This window comes from Aspergillus lentulus, assembly GCF_001445615.1.
Source record: "Aspergillus lentulus DNA, contig: Alt01, strain: IFM 54703, whole genome shotgun sequence".
Lineage (NCBI taxonomy): Eukaryota > Fungi > Ascomycota > Eurotiomycetes > Eurotiales > Aspergillaceae > Aspergillus > Aspergillus lentulus.
The window spans coordinates 1,585,958-1,606,350 of NW_028322123.1; the positions used below are offsets into that span (position 1 = coordinate 1,585,958).

Here is a 20,393-nt window from a genome sequence, read left to right on the forward strand (position 1 = left end):
ATCAAACGTGCCACCTCAATTCAATATATGTTTCAACGTTCGCTATCATGTTTTTTGGCACGCCGCATGACCGCATCGACGTTGGAAGGTGGCTGGCCTTACGTTCGTCAAGCTTCGTAGCGATTGATCCAGAAGCAGCTGCCATCACCTCAGATAACAGTGCTAAACTACCCATCACCGTGCATGCTTTGGATGTTATCACAAATCAATTTGCTCCACTCATGAAGAAAATTCATTTGTATCTGTTCTGGGAAGGCCGAGAGACACGGCTTGCAGACCGTGTTGATTTCTTGGTCGAACCAACGTCTGCTGCTCCCCATACGTATGACACTCAACGATGCGAAATTCCGGACTCCGACCACTCGGGCATGGTCAAGTTTCACAATGGTGACTCTGCATATCGGACAGTCATATCTGCTCTGAAAAGATATTGCCAAGTCGCACCGGAGGTAATTGCATACCGATGGAAAGAAGCAGTGGAATCTCTGATGCGCATGAGGAAGAGTGAAGCTTCCGAATTGACCGGTTTGTTTCTTGATATTCCGGACAAAACTCCACTTTTTGTGGAAAACAAGGACACTGCCGGGCCTGCTTTGCAAAACGAGCATTTCGACCCACCATGCGCTGTTTCCCTTGATTTTATAGGGCAGGATGAAATCAGAGGAGTAATGCAAAAGGCTTTCGAACCAGAACAAAACGTGTTGTTGATGAAACAACAGAAGCGATTTGTTCTCTATGGAATAGGCGGCTCTGGAAAGACACAGCTATCTGCGAAATATGCCCTAGAGAACCGGAAACTGTAAGGCTCAGACTTGACTATCGATCCTCGTTTCCTAACTTTAGTAACAGCTATTGGGCAGTATTCACTATTGATGCGTCATCACATCAAACTGCAAGAGAGTCGTTCTGCAAGATTGGAAGAATGGGCGGACTCGAAGCTACTGAAGATTCAGGCAAACACTTCCTCTCTCAAGCCACAAAGCCCTGGCTTCTCATCATCGACAATGCAGACAGCCCCGATCTACACTTCGAAAGACTTATAGTACCTGGTGAAAGAGGTCATATCCTCATCACTACAAGAAACCCCAGCCTCCGAAGACAAGGCAATGTGGGAAACGTGGAACTCAAAGGGCTGAAAGAACGAGACGCTTTCCAGCTACTTATGAGAGTTGCAGATATTAAGCAGCCATGGGATACCCCTACGGAAAGAGCAGGAAACGAGATCACCAAAACTTTAGGCTACCTAGCCCTCGCAGTCATTCAAGCTGGAAACACGATTTACAACAAGTTATGCAAGTTAACAGAATATCTCAGGTTTTTTCAGTGCTTTCTGGAAAAGCGCCGCGAAAAAATGGTCCACTGTTCCCCGGATGATACTCCTACGCGTCATGCCGAAACTGACGACATTTTCACGGCGTTTGACTTTTCTTTTCAGAATATCGCGATGCAAAACACGATTCCAAGCCAAGATGCGATTGAAATTCTCAATATTGTTTGCTTCTATCACTTCGACTCCATTCCAGTCGACATCTTCGAAAGAGGGTTGAATCTGGAGCGAGAGCAGTTGCGCCAGTCCCTAGTTGTCACACTCCGAGCAAAATTCGCCAACGCTTTTGTTTGTCGCTTGAGACCACCTCGATCTCTTCCTAGACTCCTAAGGCAAAGTGCAGATGGCATGCATCCGTTATGCGTCAGGGAAGCTCTTCGCGAGTTGTATGCGTCTTCCTTGATAACATACGGAAAGGACGAAAAAAGCTTCTCGTTGCATCCTCTCGTTCATGCCTGGGCAAAAGATCGCATTCCTCCCAAGGAGAGGAGTCTGTGGGCAGTTATCGCTTTCAACACCCTCATGGCATCTATTGAGATCTCACCAAGGGATACGGGAGAGTCTAATTCGATCTTCGGAAGGAGTTTGATTCCTCACCTCAATTCGTGCCTAGAAGCCTGTCCGACTGAGTTCAGAGAGTTTCACGGTCTTAAGAATGGTATTGGCAAATATCGCCGAATCACATTGCTTCTACAGCCTACTCTAGCGTTCACACTTCGAGAGATGATCCAAAATGCCGCGAAATGTGGGGCTCTGTACGCCCAGACTGGTGACTTTCTTAAGTCTGCGCACCACCTCTCTCTGGTGAAGGAAGCGCTAGTTATGCTTGTTGGGCTCGACGACGCTAGGACAATGGCTGCTATGCTAGGTCTTGCAGGTGTCCTGTGGGGTCTGGGGCGCTTGAGGGAAGCCATTGACCTGCAGGAACAAGTCGTTAAATCACGACGTAGGGTTCTAGGACCGGTCCACCGTGGAACTCTGCAGGCCATGGTTTCTCTCGGTAAATCGTTCTGGCTCAATGGGCAATACTGTGAAGCTCTTGAACTTCAGCAACAGACTGCAGAGAAAATGCGTGTGCACCTTGGAGAAGAAGATGATGACACGCTGGATGCACTAGACCACTTGGGTGTCACATTAGGCTCTTGGCAAAGATATGCAGAGAGTAAAGACATTCACCAGAACGTCTTGACGGTTCGAACGAGAACTCTGAAATCAAGCGACTTGAAAGTCCTTGAAACAAAAAGCAACCTAGCAATGGCTCTCCTCGATCTCAAACAGCTCCGTGAAGCGAGAAATCTAATGGAGGATGTCTATAATAATCGCAAGGTGCAGATGGGCAAGGAACACCCTTACACACTTTTGGCTTTATGTTACCTGTCGAAGATTTATATTGAACAGGGCGAGTTTCATAAAGCTGAGGAAACTTTAGTCGAAGGAATCGCCGCGGGAAGACGGAGCCTCGGCGAGAATCACCTTGGAGTGCTGGTCGGCTGTGGAGAACTTGCCCGGGCTTATGCACGCCAAGGCCGCTTAGAGGAAGCAGAGAGACTGAGCCTTGAGACAATCAACAAGGTCAAGATTTCTCGAGGCGATGAGCACCCTGACTATGCTTATGGAATGTGGAAATTAGGACAGTTGTGGGAGAAGAAGGAAGAGCAAATGAAGGCAATCAATGCCTATCGTGTTGCGTTAACAGCTACGGAGAGGAGGCTAACAAAGGAGCATCCGCTCTATAAGATTATTTCAGCTCGCATTCGGTTTCTGACAGAAAACTCACTCGTCGACGGGGTCAAGGACGGCGATGTAGCAAATTGCCCAGCAAAAGCTGACCTTGCGGAGTTGAAGATCAACCCTCTACAGCCTACGCACACGTGGTAAAATGCCACTGATCATCTTTGTAGTTTAATGAGTGAACTACATGCCATGAGCTACGCCGTAACGGGCATCCGCAAAATGTATTGCTTTTGACTGCTTACCCATTCTGTCCTGCCGCTCAATCAAAACACAATCAGGGCTGATGCGGACCTTCGTACTTGCCGAGTGTGGCAGGTCAACAGGATTTAGTTCCTTCCAGATATTCCCCCTTCTGCTTCTGGAACATGCTGTGGATAATTGAAATGCTTTTTATAATCTGGCTCGTCGGTATGAAAGCTCAGTCTTCATTATATATCTCGAATTGGGAACATGTTAGAATCAACTCTAAAAAACTGGGAGACAACTACCTTGCTGGGTGTAAAGCCAAATTAGCCAATTCTTCCAGTTGTGCCATCCATACGGGCCAGTCACAGGACCAAAAACTTCCAAAGACAATATGGAGGGAACATCAGGTTCTTTTGAATCCCATCATTCCACTCTTCCGTAAGCAAGGGTACATGGATTTAGACCTGATTCGCCCACTCCAGATCATATTATAGAGACCTTAAATAAACCATGTCTTTGAGATAGGACAAGTATTTTTCAAGCTCTTTATTGTAGGTATGCTCTACCAGAAGTTGACCCAGCAATTGAGATCGCGCTTCAGCACTGGAGCTCTTCTTCATATCGGGTAGGACATCTGGGTCCTTACACCAATTCACTCTCTCATGTAACGCAGATACATATCACACCAGCTCAATAAGGGTTCAAAATTTGGACTAGCACTTGCTGCTTTGCCGATGAATTTATATGGCAGATGGCCATAATGAAAAATGATTGACAGTTTTGGATTCTGCAGTGTGATCGAGCACAAGCCATGGCCTCAAGCAGACAGCAATCATATTAGAAAGTAAGAACTCTGTATGGAGTTCAGACAGAGTTTGTTTCCTGTTTCGCTTCGATAGACTTGGTATTCAATAAGGAGATCTCTCTGACTATGAGGCAGCAGATGAGCAGCAAGCCTCTTTTGGTATAAGGGACTACCTATCAAAGATCATCGGTCAACAGTCATATTTTACATATATTTAGGGAACAACCAGTCATTTGATCTCTTTTCACCATCTCGATTGAGATTAATCACGCATATAATTTTACTCCTTGTCCTTACGGCGTATGACCCAAGTAAGTTTGAGTATGGAAGAAGAAAGAGGGTACAACAGACACACCACGGGCTTTAGATCCCTCTAAGACCATTATTTCTCCCTTATGACGGCCTGCGACTCCTTAGCTTAACTAGTTAATATCCAGGCACCAGAACCTATACAGGAAGCCGTCAAGGAAATAGATGCGAGGAGAGGTGAGCACTGACACATACATCCATCATATGTTCTTGATCCATTTATAACAGTTTCAACATGTCCCAAGACTGTTCATTTTTCCTCTGCTTGTGCGCAGCTGATCTTGCACCCAGGTGGAAGAGGCCAATGCCTTTGTTGATCTTCAGTAGGGTTCAGATTAGTGAAGATATGCTAAACTATACACGGTGAACTTCAGCATTACTTTCAACTGCAGGAATCGATATGTCTGCGGGGCTGGAATTATAAAGAGTCAGGAAGACGTCGACAGTCAGTTACATTAACATATTTTGTTCGCAACTGCCTCGGGAGGTCTGGACAGATCCATGTACTCAGCTCGGTATAGTCTCATAGGATAGAGATGATTATAATGTAAGGTGCAAGGCTTTTCTTAACATTATCATTTTAGGGTGGTGTTTATTGCAACCGTGTTTTATATATATATATATATATATGATGCTTGCCCATCTACTTGAGAGCTGTTTTATTTTCAGCTTTTAGTGCTAGATATATAAACTGGCTCTTCGTCATCCAATCACACCACCAGCAAATGTCATAGAAAGAAGAATCAGAACCGAAATAAGAATAAAGATGCTGAGGCGTATAAAATGAGAGAAAAAAGCTCAAAACATACAACAGCTGGGATTCACTACTACTAACCGGCCGGTGTGTGGCTTAAACAAAGCCAGAAGTCAGGTGGGTGCTGTCTGCGTGAGCTTAGGGTGAGATGAGGATGAGATGAGGATAGTGGCTATAGCTCATAGGGGTGTGGATGGCCTGGGCCTCTCAGGGTGACAGCCAGTGCCATTAGTACTAGCATTAATGGGAGCACTCCCTTGATGGTAATATTGAACAAACTGTGCTTAAAGAGAGTGATTAGAAATAGTCTGTAAATGCAGAATGCTCTGAAACAATGCCAATTATAACAATAAGAAGTGTATTAAAATTTTGGGGCCATGAGCTTATCCTATGCAGAGCATGGAAGGAAAGGAAAGTGTTGAACACGCTTACTCCTATCATCGGGAACCCCTGTGAGTAAGTGGTTAAGGAGGGATTCAACTTATGTTAAACTATATGGTTATAACACAGCTGAGTTGACTGATAGAAGGATCCACAGCTAATAGCAAGTTACATACTAGTATTGTATATAAATCAGATGCAATAGATCAAAGGAAGTATAAACAGTCGCAGATTCTAGTGCTTGGAGAGCTAACAAGTAATAGTATGCATTCTCTAGTATATAGTGGAAGTAATGTGATAGTTATGGGCACTGTGGTTATATGGATGTTAATTATGCCCCTTAGGCTCCAAGAGGGTGTTTAAGTAATCATGTTACACCAGATCCACCAATGACTTGTCTTTGAATGAAGCAGTTTGACTTCCTCCTCCATGCCTCAAACTTCTGCTCCAACCATAATCTGCGCTTAGGACATAGCCCACGCTGCCATGACGTATACTGGCATTTATGAATACAACAAAATCTCCCGGCCCTAGATTCCTGACCTTGGATCACGCAGATTCAAAAACATTCCTGATGACGGCAGCTTGAAGCAGGTCCAGAGATTCAGCATACCACTGTCTACATCCATGATTTTTATTCTCAATCTCTTGGGTGGCTATAGCACAGATGCAGACACTTCTCCAGTGAAATCCACTTAAAATAAGTTGACATCCAACAGTCACATTCTACTTCAGCAAAGTCCCTGTCCTCCTGTGTTACCGTGGCTTTCCCAGTCTTGGGCTCCATGTACTTTGACTCTTCCATATTTAAAGGCCGCATTTAATAGGTTCTGTCTGGTGTCACCATAGCAAAGACCCCCCCCCCCCCCCCCCTCCCCCTCCCCCGCGGGCCCCCCCCAAACAGCTGTCGCAGCTTTTTGGCAGTTCAGGCAGCTTTTCGTGGTGAGACGAATCGAGAGACGGTGATAGGGCTAAGAGGGTCCTCAGCTGTGTACTAGGTGTAGCTGTTGCAACCACCCAAAGCCTGCGGAGCAAGCGATATGCTGAGCAGTAGATATTCAACTAACTAATTTTAAACTATCGATTAGATGCAGGTAGCCTAGTCAAGGATGGCTAGTAGTAGATCCAGAAGTTTAGGCTGTCAGTTGGAGAGAGAGGGCCAGAGGGGCATACGTTATAATCATAAGGGAGAAAAACATTATTAATTACTTCGGCAATAAGATATGCTTCTCTTCGGTGTGCAATGACGTCTGTCATCTGGGCTCTGACACGACAAGAAGCCCATCTTTCAAACAATGATACCATGATGTAGGGCATTGCGATATGCATTGTAATGACTAGGGGACAGCCACAGCATGATAAAGATGAATATGGAAATGCCCATCGAAAGAAATGCAGAGTCCGCTGGGACTTGAGCTCCGAGGTCCAAAAGAGGGTTATTTCGGCGGACACGGCATCCTTATTTGCATAATCTAAGCGAGAGAGTTTACGGAAGAGAAAGGATATTTGAAGTTATGAGTTGGAATTTCAACTCCTTCCCTAACTGGTAGTTAGTTGACACATTTACGCAAACAACTTATCAGAGCAGTAACAGCCAAAGCCAAGCAAGTGGGACTGTTTCTGTCAGCCTTTTTGGTAATATGTCTTACATATAACTAAAGAATGCAACCGTAGATGACACATCAAGTGCACTATGAATAAGATTGACAAGACCTGAATGCTTACCGCAAGCAGCACAGACAACTCTCTCATACATCATCAAGATATGACCATGGGGAATCTACAAATGGTCTATCTATAGAAAATTTCCCTGACCTTGTAGAAAGCAGTGAAAAGACCAATCTACTTTACTAATCTCCTGAGGTCATCCGGAACCCTGTTATGGTTCAGTCACACACCTTAAAACACACTGGCAATGCATTTATAATAATAAGACTTATGTAGCAGCTAATAAGGAAAGATCTAGCTTAAGTTACCACGAGCCCCTAGTTAGGAAAGCTTATCATTGGTTAACATCCATCTTTCTTGACTAAATCTTTGTTCAGCAATATGCAAACGATTCTACATGAGTCATGGGCTTAAAGGTTGGTTACACAGGCAACAGGAAGGTAGAAAGGAGACCCACAATAAGGTGCTACTGTCAGTAAAATTAGATTAAAATCTGCAATGAATGTAGGTGAGGCTATGCTGGAAAATCTACGGCGGTCTAGACTCTAAAAGTTCTGCACTGTTATGGTAATCTAATCTGCAGAAGTCAGCCCCCTAGCTTAGTCTACATACCAGGGCTGGATGCCTTCAATTGCCTTGGGACAATGTGGCCAGTTATATCTCAAAAGGAAGCTCAGCCTGAATAGTTCTTATTATTATTTTTATTTGTAGTGGTAGTAGTATTATGCATTCGCTGACCCCTCGTCCTCAATTGACCCCCAAGTCATGTGACAGCCGTGCCCTATTGAGAGTTGGCAGCCCATAAGCGTCACTCCGCTAGATAGCATCAAAACAGGTACCGTATATATAAATAATCAATACATTTGTACATCAGCTCAGCGTTCTAACTTTCTAAGCAATATGCATGTTAGCCGTTACTCTATCCTTGAGTGTTTCTGTGTGTATACTTACATTTCAATACAATAAGGGAGAGAATAGGGTTCATTTCGTCAGGTGTAGTTCTAGATGATGTGTCAGAGATGGATATGGACCTCTAAATTCCACAAAGAGGGATCACCATCCGGCAATCTCATGATAATGCTACTGGATGTCTCCAAGCATGGCTGCGGATAATGCGGTAGCAAGCAAGGTATCCATTAATTAGGTAGGTGAGGCGAATTCCCAAAGTAAGCAGTAAATTATATCAACAAGTTCGAATGGGCAAAGTCAAGCCATTGTATACAGTTTGAACCCGAACCGACCATGATGGACTCGGATCTTGTAGCTATTCATATTTGATCCATATCCCAGATCCGGTGTGCGATTGCCTTGGAGTTAATTCTCCTTCACACTTAGCTTCTCCAATAAGAGTCGTAGCATTGGATTTGTCTCGTTTGTGACCTTCTCAATCCGGTCAATTTCACTTATGATCGATCTTTCCAGTTGCATCAAGAATTCCTGACAGTGCTGGAATGTCCCACTGGTGTTGAGGTAGTCGACAATGTATTGCTTTATCTCGGGGCCCAGCGGCTCCCTTCCGCTGGTAATGGCGGTAGGCCGCTGCCGGAAGACCCCGTCAATGAGGTCTCTGAAGTCCGCATGGTTCGCAACACAAACGACAATTGGATACGAAAACTTGCCCTCATCGAGGTCTTCGCAAAATCCTTTCTGCTCGGTATATTGGCCAGAGCGAAGGTTCATGTAATCATCACGAATCTGGAAGAACCGCCCAAACAGGATGGTTAGCCCGTCCAGATTAACCTTGGTGGTACCTTTCTTTTCGGCCTGCATGAGTCTCAGCAGAAGACGAAACAGGCCCCCGGTTTTGTTGTCGACCATATTCAAATACTCAGCGGGAGACGGGCATCGGAGCTTGTATTTCCAGTCCAGATCCCAACTCTGCCCCAGATAAAGGTTCTCCAGTTCCTCGAGCAGAATATCAACGGCGTTGGGGTTGCGGAACTGGCGGGCGACTTGAACGGCCTGGACAAACATGAAATTGGCGCTGTTAATCGCTTGAGAATGGCCGAAGATAGTGTGTGTGGCTGGCCTTCCTCGTCGCTTGGGAGAGTGGTCTTCGATGTCGTCTAGAATCAGAGACGCGTTATGGAGCAGATCGACCAGCTGCCTAATTTTGGTCAAGGAAGTCTCGTCCACCTCAAGCCAGTAATTAAATGCTTCGATCATCCTGGATCGGACCCCCTTTGAGGGCATGGAACAGATGTAATTAATTGGCGCTTGGAGGGCTGTTCTTGCGGGCTTGTACCACAAATGCTCTAACTCCTGGGACCCTTTGCTGCGACACTATACCACTTTATTAGAAAATGCTCACTAGAATGTGCAGGGAGGAAAAGGTAGAGCATACTTCCCAGGAAAGCCTCGTCTTTGCCTCATCAGATTGGAGGAGCCTGGCTCTCTCGTCTTCTATATCGCTGAATAGGCTTTCGCACTGTGCAGCGGCCCTTGAGAGAAGTGCTAATGCAGCCCGCCTGGCATGTCGGCTATCTTGTTTACCCAGTGACAATTTTGCATTCAGCTGCATGACGTCTTGTTCAATTGTCGGACACATTTGGGTCCGTGTGCCGTTGTTCGAATTCTGCATCTGCTCTTCAGACCCCTTGGATGAATTGAGATTGTCACTGGAGGTAATTAACGCTGAGGCTGCCAGATGGTTGGCGGGCTCTAGCCCATTTCTTGAGTTATTGCGCCAGGCATGGTGACGGGGAGAGCAGCTGGCCCAAAAGTGAGTACCAGCGACGGTAGTCCCCACCACTTCAATCCATTTTCTCAGATGGGAGGGAAGCGATGGGTTTTGGGCATAAATTGCCCTTTTCCGCTCAAGATATTGCTGTTCCAGATTGACGAGGAGCCGGCGAACCGTGGCCTTTGCCTCATCTATAGAGATATTCTCAGTCTGACGAACCACTTCTACCACATTAGTGAGTCGACTCCCGTTGGTTATGGACTCATGGTACTCCCGATCGAAGCTCCAGTAATCGTTGGTCCAGATGATTGCCTTATCAATGGGTTCCATAACTGGCTCGATCAGTCTCTTGTCTTCATCGGACAGTCGCATGGCCATGCCAAACTCCACCATCGGCCAGAACGCCCTGATTGGTTAAAGTAGGTCAGCGGATGGAGGGTCCAAGTTGGGCGATGGACATTGGTGAGGGTATACCTGATGCCGAAATCATCCCTTCTGTAGGCTTGGTATTCTTCCAGGGAGTTAAACTGAGGCACCTTGCCCTCCCCCCCGGCAACGGACAGCCATCCTTTGTTATACATGTCAAACATGTACATACCCAGATCACGGTCAATACGTATCGCCTCAAGTAAGATTTGCGACACGAGCTTCTTTAACTTGGCAGCACGGGTGCCTCGGCGTGACGGCAACTGCTCATGGGGGTCAAAGAGGGCACCGAATTCACGATGTTCTGTCCTTGCTTGATCCATATCCATTGCCTCGTACCCATCTACCCCCTGATCAGCTATTTCCGACGCCCTTGCTTGCTGTTCTAATTACTAACCATCATGCAGCATCCCTAGATCGGTCAAGTAGGTCAAGATCGCCAGTCTCTCTGGAGCCACCTCTGGGTAGGCAAAAGCACCCAGGTTCCCGAGGTCGCTGATGGAGACCAGTGCTCTCTCCGCCAGGCCATCGTGCAGATAATGGTCCCAGTCCCGCAGAGCTCTTCTGGTGGCTGCATCCGCGACATCGTTTTGCTGATTTATACGGATTGGTAAGGTGGTAAATGATGGCGTCTTCTTGATTGTGTCGTCAGATATAGGACGGGAATGCTCCCAGACCTCCATTGTGCAAGAGTATGAGCCAGGCAATTCTGTACAGAGAGAAGTGAATTTTTGAAGATCGTCTAATGGTGGAATAGTAGTATTTAATCACAGCATTAAAGCAAGGAGCCACTGTTGAGTCGCCGTGTCTCAGGTTACACAGGCTGCTGACTGGGGTCTCTCGTTCGCCACGGCGTGCTCCTGCCTATTGCAGAAGACAGGGCCTATATACCCATTAAAAAACATTCAATTCTAGGTGGACAGTGAAGGCGTCATCTAAATTCAAAACAACCTGCGGCCCAGTGCTGAGACCTGCAGCATGTTCTAGAACCATTTATGCATGACTCGCAAATCTGTTTGCGGCGAGATCGCACATCAATGTAGTATTGATGTAGTTACGTTAAGAAGCAGAAAGTTCATATTCATGCTTATACATGTTCTTTTTTATTTTTACCTCCTCTCTCTGAAAGCGCATGGACGGGGTCAATCATAATAGGATATACGGGGTATCACGAACCTAGTGTTGTGGTATCGCCGAGGGCAGTGCATTCGGGACGGACCCAACAAAACACGTGAGAAAATCCAGTTGGATATTATATACTTAGATGTAGATAGAGTCTAACTGGTCATAATCTAGAGACATTTGCTGACCGTCTGCGGAAAGCAAGGTTACAGCCAGGTTGTTATTCAACGTTGTACAGGAATCTAAACTTTGTCCACCCTGGACCTATCATATCGAGTCTGATCCATACGCCACTCATCCATCTTAGGGGTGATATTATGACGAGGGGTCTATTGATAAATATCAAAGCCATCACAGTGCCCTTTAAACCCTTGGCTTTAAGCTCTTTATGTAATGTGCAGTGGTATTTTCAGAAGCCTGCAGCATTACCAGGTTACTGGCTTGTTCATCCCTAGCTATTGAGGCCGGGAGTGCGGAATCACATTTAAAAGCCGAGAACAAGGCCATTAATTGATGCTAATACCTTGGGTGAAGTCAATCATTCAGACCCATTTTCTCTCCCGAAATCTCTCTCACATTCGGTTGACAACATTATGGACGCACCGCACTACATGACTATGACAGGAATCAGTCCTGAAAAAGTTGCCATTATGGCATTTTCACTGGTATGAGCTAACCTCTCACGATGTACTGTCTCATACTGACGAGTAAATGTCTGTCTGGTAGGGCACGGGAGTGGTGGTGTTGGGGGTCATCTATAACTACTTTTTCCACCCCCTGGCGCAAGTCCCTGGACCTTGGACCGGTGCGATTTTTCCTGTAAGTCCAACCCAAAAGCTGCCGGTCCTACCTACTCTGAGGAATATTGACCCTTCGTATTCTCATAGTTCTGGACGATGAGCAGCTTGTACCGCCGGAGGTTAAACCCCGATCTGGCAGAACTACATAAAAAATATGGTCAGATACTCTCCCCAGCTTCTCGAGGGCTACGGCAGCCCGCTGATATGCCAGCGGGACACAATACAGGCCCTGTTGTTCGAGTTGGCCCCAATCAACTGTCATTCGCAAGCGTCGAAGCCCAGAAGATGATCTACAATGCCAAGCCGACGCATACCGGCTCCGATGAATTATTTGGTAGAGACGGAACCCTACAGGATGTGTTGCTCTCAATGATACTAGGAGCAGCCAACATCGGTTCGCTCTCGAACCGAGCTGAGCACAAGAAGATGCGAAAGCGCTTACAGCCTGGTTTTACGTCCAGGGCGCTTTTCGAACAGGAATCCCTGCTGCGGCTGCACATGGACCGCCTCTTGAATGGACTTGCGCAAGATGCAGGGGTGGTCGATTTGACTGAATATTTTTCGAGGTTCCTCTGGGACCTTATTGGTGATCTTTCATTCGGAGAACCTCTAGTGCGAGAGAAGCACGGTGAGTCGATTTTGTATCTGTCGTCTCCGCACCCATGAAGCGTGTTTCTAAACAGGCCTTTACAAAGACACGCTGCGGTCGCTGGTTGGGTTATACCAAGGGTGCTTTCCCGTCCTGGAAGCTATCAATTATGCCGTTCCGCAAATCGAAGGAGTTCTCAAGCTTGTTTTGCAGCTGGTACCGCCAGCTACTCTACGCGCGGTCTTGCCCACTTCCACATTCAGAGAGTATGACCATCCTGCTGTTGATTCTCACACAACACCACTCCACTGGTGATTCTTACTCCAGAATCAAGGCGCCGCTGACTGAGGGTATCTTTTCTAGTTGCGTTGACCGACATGATGGCCGGTCAGATTTCCTCACGCATATTATGGGCGACAAAAGCAGCAACCCCACAGACCTAGAGTTAAGCTATGACGAGTTGCATAGTAACGCTACCGTCATAATGTGAGTAGCGACCACTTGAGGCTAGCATTGGTAGCAGGCCACAGTGGCTGAATCATCGTGTTTAGGATCGCCGGCTACAAGACGACCGAGACATCCCTCTCGGCGCTGTTCTACCGACTTCTGTCGACACCAGGGGTGCTTGAGAAACTCCAAACCGAACTTTTCAGTAACTTTGAGAGCATTGAGGAGATCACAGGGAAGAAACTGCTCTCACTACCCTACCTGAACGGGTGTGTCAACGAGTCGCTCCGGCTAACGCCCGCAGTGGCGGGCAAGTTTGCGTCCCGTCGGTCTCCGGGAGCAGTCATCGAAGGCCTCTACGTCCCGATCGGGACAGAAGTATATACGGAGACGTACACCATGCAGCGGAGTCCACAGTACTGGCACGCCCCGGACGAGTACCGTCCGGAGCGCTGGTTCGAACGGGGTGAGGGCAGCCCCTATGCTCAGGATGTGCACGAGGCGTTCAAGCCATTTAGCTCGGGCCCGCGAGCATGCCTGGGGAGAGAAATGGCCCTCCAGACTCTCCGGTTGACCGCAGCTTTGCTGGTATACCGCTTCCATTTGAAGATGGTGAACGAGGACCGGTTTGTATGGGAGCAGGATACTGATTCTAGAATGGTATACTCTAAATATCAAATAAAAGCCATTCTGCAAGATCGCCTGACTTAGGGCACTCAGGCCAAGGTATCAGCACTTCAGAATGTATGTACTTTAAAGAAGACAATATTATTTCAGGGCGCACATTGCCTTTAGCTTTTGTTGATAATACTGGCTTAGGTGTAGCTATGCAAACGGGAAGTCCTGTTTTCCACACCCTACGGTTGTATGTGCTAGAAGGAAGTAAGGATAGGACCTATAAAACCGCAGCAGAAACTGAGACCTAATTGGCCCACACTGCTCCAAGTCCTGACTGAATGCCTTTTTAACCAGAAAGTACAGATCCTATGCTTATAATAGTGATTCTATTAATCAGGGCATGAGCTCACATATTAAGTAAGGCCCAATGACACAGCAGGCCTTCCAGATGATCAACGTCGCCCCGACGACTTCGTACGGTATCTTCCAGATAGGAGCCTCAGCCAGGACAAGCCAGACCGAATAGAAAGCGACAGCAAAGAAATAGAAAGCGACAGCAAAGAAATGATAAACCAGGACCCACGGCGAGCCTATCAGACCCGCTAGCATGCCGCAGGGCTCTTCCTTGTACCGACCCCCAATCTGGAAGTATCGAAAACACCCAGTTTTCAATGCAGCCATCGTGGTGTCCTCTGCTGCAAACAGCGCATACAGTGCCATTGCAAGGATGTTGATGAGCGAGGAACTGCGCTTGCGCGCCCAGTGGAAGCGACCTATCCGCTGGAGCACTGCGCGGGAATCATCCAGTGAAGGGACATTTCCCGGAGCAAGCAGCTTGGAGATCAAGAGCACGTCGTTGAAAGCAACAGTCATGCCGCCGCCGGTCAGCGGATGCCTCATGTTCAACGCATCGCCGAGGAATAGCAGGCCGGGAACCTTTTGTTCCGACGGGGCAGAAACGAATTGGGCATGCTTCGGAACTTGCCCCTAGCTACTGCCTCGCGGAAGCTGTCCTGGCAGCCAGATGGCAGGCTCGGCAGAACTACATCAAGCATGTGGGCTTTGATGCCACCGGCAGCGGGACTAGCGCTCGGTAAGCCGGTGGGAACGTCCATGAAGATTCGCGTTTGGCGAGGACTGATCTGATAGACGAGGATGGGAGGGGCATCGGAGAGAAACACATGTCCGTAATAAGGCTCCGGGAGCTTGGCATCAATCATTTCCAGAGCCCAGAATTTCGATTGGCTTGAGGGCTTGTTGGGAACGTATCCCTTGCGGAAGGTGGACGCATAACCATCACAGATGATTGTCAGGCTACCGTAGTACTAGACTTGTTGTCAGAGATGGTTTGCAAACCACAAGCAAAGATGCGACTCACCTTTGTAGTCTTCTTACTATCCCCAGCACTGCAAGCTAGCACACCGATGACCTTGCCCGTATCTTCATCACGGAGGAGGTCCGTGGCTTTAGCCTCCACTACAGTCACGTTTGGTGCATTTGCTGCAGCGTGACGGAGGTTTTGAATAAAGCGACCGTGTTGGAATGAGCAGCCTTCCGGGCGCTCCCCTGGTGCATCAGGGTCGTCGGGATACGGGATATTGACAGATTCCTTGAAATATGATACTCGATAGCCATGGCATGGCACCGCGTCAATATTTCTCAGACAGTCTATTAATGTTCGGTTACCCATCAGGCCAGACAATGGAGAGGCCATAGAAGGCAAACAACTGAGTCTCACCTCCTATGCCCAGGGAATGCAAGGCGCGAACTCCCCCGGGTTGCAGCAGTTCGCCTACCACGCGCTCAGGCTGTGCCAGACTCTTTTCTAACAGCACCACCGTCTGTCCCTGTTTGCCAAATGCCACAGCAGTGGCGCATCCGGCTACTCCGCCGCCCACAATGACAATATCTGATGTGCGGGGCTCATTCTGTGTTCTTGACATTTCTGTCAGACCATGAAACCTGATAGTCAGACCAGGACTCGTGATATCAATTGATGAGGCATGTGAAAAGGAGGTTCTAATTGAGAATCAGGGGAGTGGTGCAGTTAGTGTGGCGCGGCAGTGGCAGGGATTGTGCTTAGATGTTGCAAATATACTACCATTAGGCTGAAAAGGTGTCTGGACAAAGTATTACGGAGTAAATAGTCTAGGGTTTCATATCTACCACAACTACAATGCACTGTGCTCAGCATGCCATGTATAACGTCAGAATTGCAAGCATATGCAGGTCCTCATGAAGGAATACTTTGATGCCTCTATGGCACTTGGGCCACCAATTTATGCCCTTGAACCTGGCGAGGAATCTCATGAGTTGAATGACACTCTTATCCATCTACTACTACTAACTTCTCTACTTCTTCTTGATATCTTACTGTAATTTTGAATCTACTAGGATCTGTAATAGTGGTAGACTTTAGAGCCTAACCGCCTTTGCTGTGATTATATATATTGATAGGTATATCCACCCGCACTATTTCCATGCTTTCTATTCTTCTATTATGTATTCTAAACATGTATATTAACCATTTAACCAATAGTGCATGCTTACAACGTAGTTAATTAAGTGCATAGGTCAGCCTGCTATATGCCTGACGATTTATCTTAGACTCTTCGTGTTGTCTATAGAGGATGAGAAGACTAGAGGACGACCTAAACAACCCTGATTGGTAGTTTTCCACATGTAAGTTGGAGCTAGCAGCACCAGGGCGTAAGCAGCGTTGATCCATTTGTTCATTCATTCATTGCCCTTTTTGGCACAGTGCAAGGCATTCTAGTACAGTCAACTGCCCCTATAATTATCTCTATAGTTACTGCCGAATGGTCTCCACTCCAAGGCCTACACAGCTCTGAACGTATGATTATGGAAGAAAGCGACTAAAAATGAATGTAGAGAGCGAACTAGCTAGGGGGACAGGCATCTTACATACAAGTGAGCGTGGAATGGAGCAAGATGACCAAGAAGGGAAGCAGACGTTGACCAATCCAAGGCTGACAGAACAGGCCCATGGGCAAGTGTACACAAGCCCGCCAAGCCAGACATAAGAAGGGGAGTTAAGGGGAATATTCTGCGAGTGCCAAAGGAAACAGAGATATGGAAATTCAAGTTAGGAATAGGAACGCGAGTACTGCAAGATCGAAATGGGATGACGGGTGCCAGCGGTTGGGCCGATCTGATGGGATCATCGACCTTGACCTATAGCCTGTATTAGTCTCGACCTCAAAACTCTAGAACTAGGGCACTGTCAAAGAGAATAGGTCAGGCGTACAATGTTATTATCAAGGTCTGCAATTTCCACAAAGTCAAATCAGCTAAGCTTTGGAGTATTTTTCTTCAGTGGACCACGGCTTTCAAATAAAGGTGGCCTTCATCCACTTTCCTTTTTTTGTGAATGCGCTTTTTTGTCCCCCCCTGTGGGCTCAAAAGGAAAACAGTTGACGAGATAACTGACTTTCAAAGGCCCGAGTCTGTTCCACTCTTCTAGCTTGCCCCTGGGTCGTATGAAGAAGAGCTAGGACACCGTGGGAGCCGGCATTCATCCGTGACCCAGCACTGTCTATTTCCTTCGTCTATCGCCGAGTCCCAATCGCAGTGATCAACCAACATGGTAGATACGGTCGATGCCATATTTCAGATGCTGTTGGAGTGTTATGTAGGATGAAGTCGCTCTGCCGTGATGGAAGTTGTTAAGAAGGTCCAAGGTGAAGTCGAGCAGATTACAGAAATGAAGAAAGACAATGGGCTCATGAAGAGACTTAAAAGGAAACTGTGGTTTAATGCTCATACTCTGTACTTTATAAGTTGAATGCAATGCCACATCAGCCTATTACCCAGCTGTGCAGGGTTAATACAAAATCACATTTTAATCTTGCCTGAAATGTCCCTCACTAGTGTGGCTATTCAATGCTTATGCTTTATGTTGAATGCATTGCCACGTCAGCCTATTATCCAGCTGTGGCAGGTTAATACAACGTTGCATTTTAGTCTTGCCTAAGATCTCGTCATGAATGCAGTGCCACGTCGGCCCATTGCCCAGGTCTTTCTTGAATATTGATATTAGTAATGATTGTAATCTTCAAATGTTTCCTCCCCACTCTTGCCCTAGCACAGCTTTCCAAGCCTGGTGAAGTTCCTTTGACACCCTTTACCAGTCATCGGCGCAGTGAACCTTGAGTAGCGATCAATGCGAACGTTGCAAGTCAAAGAGGCATGGAGCCAACGCTCACAGCCCTCAATCTCCGGCGTAGTCCAGTCGTGGGAGAGGAAAGACCTCAGGCTTACAGCTTACGATGGGTATGAGGCTTACATTGGCACTCTGCCACTGGAGGAAAGCAACAATTGGAGAGCTGGGGTGTACGATGATCTGGCAGACGCCGAGTTTGAGCGCCTGCTGAGGTCCATGAGTCGCATCCCAGACCATGACATTTACCCTGTCTTCGAAGAAAGCATCACCCAGTTTGAGCCCGAGACGTCCACGCAAGACTACTTTTTAAAGCAGCCAAACACCAGCATCTACAAGGGAAATGATGACGTCGCACAGTTGATGCTGGCCGAAGCCCGAGCCAACCAGAGGTTTCTCGCGCACCCTCACGTCAACCTGGGCAGCTATCTTGGCTGTGTGGTGCGCGGCGGGCGTATCGTCAGCCTCGCCTTTCCCAAGTACGTCGGGACCCTGGCTGATCGCGTCCGCAAGGCCCGGCAACTTGGGCCAGCTCACTTCCCGGCGGAAGAACGAGAACGCTGTATAGACAGCATTCAGTCTGCAGTCAGGCATCTGCACTCGCTGGGATACGCGCATAATGACATCTCCGCATGCAACATCATGTTTGACAGCAGCGGTACTGCTATGCTCATTGATCTGGACTCCTGCGCTCCCATTGGGGAGAAGGTTAAAAAAGGTGGTATTGTGGGCGGATGGAGGGGGCCCTCCTTTTGGAAGCAGCAATTTAAACAGTCATCAATCGACTGTGACGAACTGTCGCTTCAGTATGTGCGAAACTGGTTGATCAGCGAGCTTTCAGACAAACCTGGCTCGGAAGAACTCTAAGGCTTTCTCTAGGCCTAGAGCGGATCTAGCTGTTCAATGTCCGGGAGCTCCCTCGCATGTCGAAGCGTGTGTTTGCTGGAAAGGGCTTTTTTTTCTCACTCGGCGGGTTGTTGGATGCTGGGAGTTCAGTTTAAGGATCCGGGTGGTGTAGGTTCGACCGGTCGTCAAATTATAGCGACGTGTATTTTCTGATACTTCATATGCTAAGTACAGCAAAAGTGAGTCCTCGGAAAAGGGCGACTGCCAAACCGAGTGCCAGACTGTAATTCAGCGACCTAGAGGGCCTAGTTCATCGGCCATCCTTGTTTCCTATTAGTCTGGGAACTCGCAGGATGTGACCTCGAAATCACAGTATTTCAACCTGGGATAGAGCCTAGTTTTAGGCGCATATGGCCGAAACCGGGCCGGGCTGGACCAGTGTGTATGGCCTACCCTTCTAAATAGCCTACTGCTGCAGTGAAAAGAATACGTCCAGCAAGCAATCAAGCGCACAACGTACAGTAAGTGTTGCATTTAGGGTATGACGACCAAAACAGACGTGGCGGCTATGACTTAACGGTCTAACACTACTGCGTTACGGGGTTGGCTCGTCACTACTCCTTTCTCCACTTTGGAGCTGGACTCTCTCTGGTCTCACGAGACTCTTTGGTCTCGCTGGACGAGGAATGTCTCTTGCGTGACGGGTCGCCCCTAAGGCAGCTCTCAGCGCTGGCCCTCCCTTATCTCCGCCGATGATCTCGAAACGGAGTCCCCATAATGTGGTTATATTCCTGCCACAAAAGCATCATGTTGTTTCCTCATATTAGGGGCCAGGAGATCTCAGCCTCATGATAAGTGCGGGAGCCACATTCTGACAACCAGGACATTTCTGCCACAACTGGTCCCACTTGATGTTAGATAGATACACCCATAATTATTCTTAAGCCTGAAAGAGTAGAGAAAGGAAGAGGTCATTTTAGCATATTATATCTAGCTAATGCTGTGCCCTTACTAAAATATACAGACTTACTAAGGCCCCTATCCTAACCGAATCATCTCCCATTGGGCACAATTCCGATTAGTCAGTGGACTGATCCTTCAGCTGAGCCTGCAAGTTCCATCCCTCGCCATTAATATTATCGAACGAAGAATATCTGGGGTGGTAGTCTACTCTACGGACTGGACAGGTGAAATCACTTGCAGGATCAGGCCAGCGAGCGGGCAAATTTCGGCAAAAATACCTTAATGTACCACTACCACATTAGGGCCCGCCACGTTATTGCCCAAATATCCCAGACGGACTAATCAGGATCAGCCGCTACTGCTGCTGCTAGTGCCACTAAAGTTTATCAGCCGTTAGGGATCGAAGGATCAGGATCAGGATCAGGATCGGGATCAGGTACCAGGCACCAGGCACCGGGCCATGAGTGGCTAGGATTGTCAGATGGTGTGTGCAGGTCTGAGAAGAAGGGGGATTACGGAGTCGTACAATGATTTATTTGAAGATGGGTGTCTTCA

General features: G+C 47.5%; 5 protein-coding genes across 5 annotated transcripts; 3 read left to right on the plus strand and 2 right to left on the minus strand.

Moving 5' to 3' along the window:
- Window positions 1-47: 47 nt before the first annotated feature.
- On the plus strand, window positions 48-3,205 carry ALT_0491 (uncharacterized protein; the record flags this gene model as incomplete). The annotated part of the gene is made up of 7 exons (XM_089598991.1): window positions 48-799; window positions 850-1,615; window positions 1,745-1,985; window positions 2,034-2,257; window positions 2,312-2,554; window positions 2,606-2,696; window positions 2,757-3,205. 7 exons carry the CDS (start codon window positions 48-50, stop codon window positions 3,203-3,205), a joined length of 2,766 nt encoding a protein of 921 aa, XP_089456655.1.
- Window positions 3,206-8,478: 5,273 nt separating this feature from the next.
- Window positions 8,479-10,956, minus strand: ALT_0492 (bifunctional terpene synthase/polyprenyl synthetase family protein; the record flags this gene model as incomplete). The annotated part of the gene is made up of 4 exons (XM_033554961.1): window positions 8,479-9,447; window positions 9,509-10,253; window positions 10,322-10,616; window positions 10,671-10,956. The coding sequence occupies 4 exons, from the start codon at window positions 10,954-10,956 to the stop codon at window positions 8,479-8,481; spliced, it is 2,295 nt and encodes a 764-aa protein (XP_033410852.1).
- Window positions 10,957-11,988: 1,032 nt separating this feature from the next.
- Window positions 11,989-13,942, plus strand: ALT_0493 (cytochrome P450; the record flags this gene model as incomplete). Its single annotated transcript, XM_033554960.1, has 6 exons — window positions 11,989-12,060; window positions 12,122-12,214; window positions 12,283-12,823; window positions 12,879-13,050; window positions 13,112-13,270; window positions 13,336-13,942. 6 exons carry the CDS (start codon window positions 11,989-11,991, stop codon window positions 13,940-13,942), a joined length of 1,644 nt encoding a protein of 547 aa, XP_033410851.1.
- A 300-nt stretch (window positions 13,943-14,242) lies between these two features.
- ALT_0494 (putative squalene monooxygenase) lies at window positions 14,243-15,792 on the minus strand (the record flags this gene model as incomplete). Its single annotated transcript, XM_089598992.1, has 4 exons — window positions 14,243-14,785; window positions 14,845-15,174; window positions 15,228-15,517; window positions 15,588-15,792. The coding sequence occupies 4 exons, from the start codon at window positions 15,790-15,792 to the stop codon at window positions 14,243-14,245; spliced, it is 1,368 nt and encodes a 455-aa protein (XP_089456656.1).
- Window positions 15,793-18,032: 2,240 nt separating this feature from the next.
- On the plus strand, window positions 18,033-18,896 carry ALT_0495 (uncharacterized protein; the record flags this gene model as incomplete). Its single annotated transcript, XM_033554958.2, has 1 exon — window positions 18,033-18,896. One exon carries the CDS (start codon window positions 18,033-18,035, stop codon window positions 18,894-18,896), a length of 864 nt encoding a protein of 287 aa, XP_033410849.2.
- Between the last annotated feature and the right edge of the window lie 1,497 nt (window positions 18,897-20,393).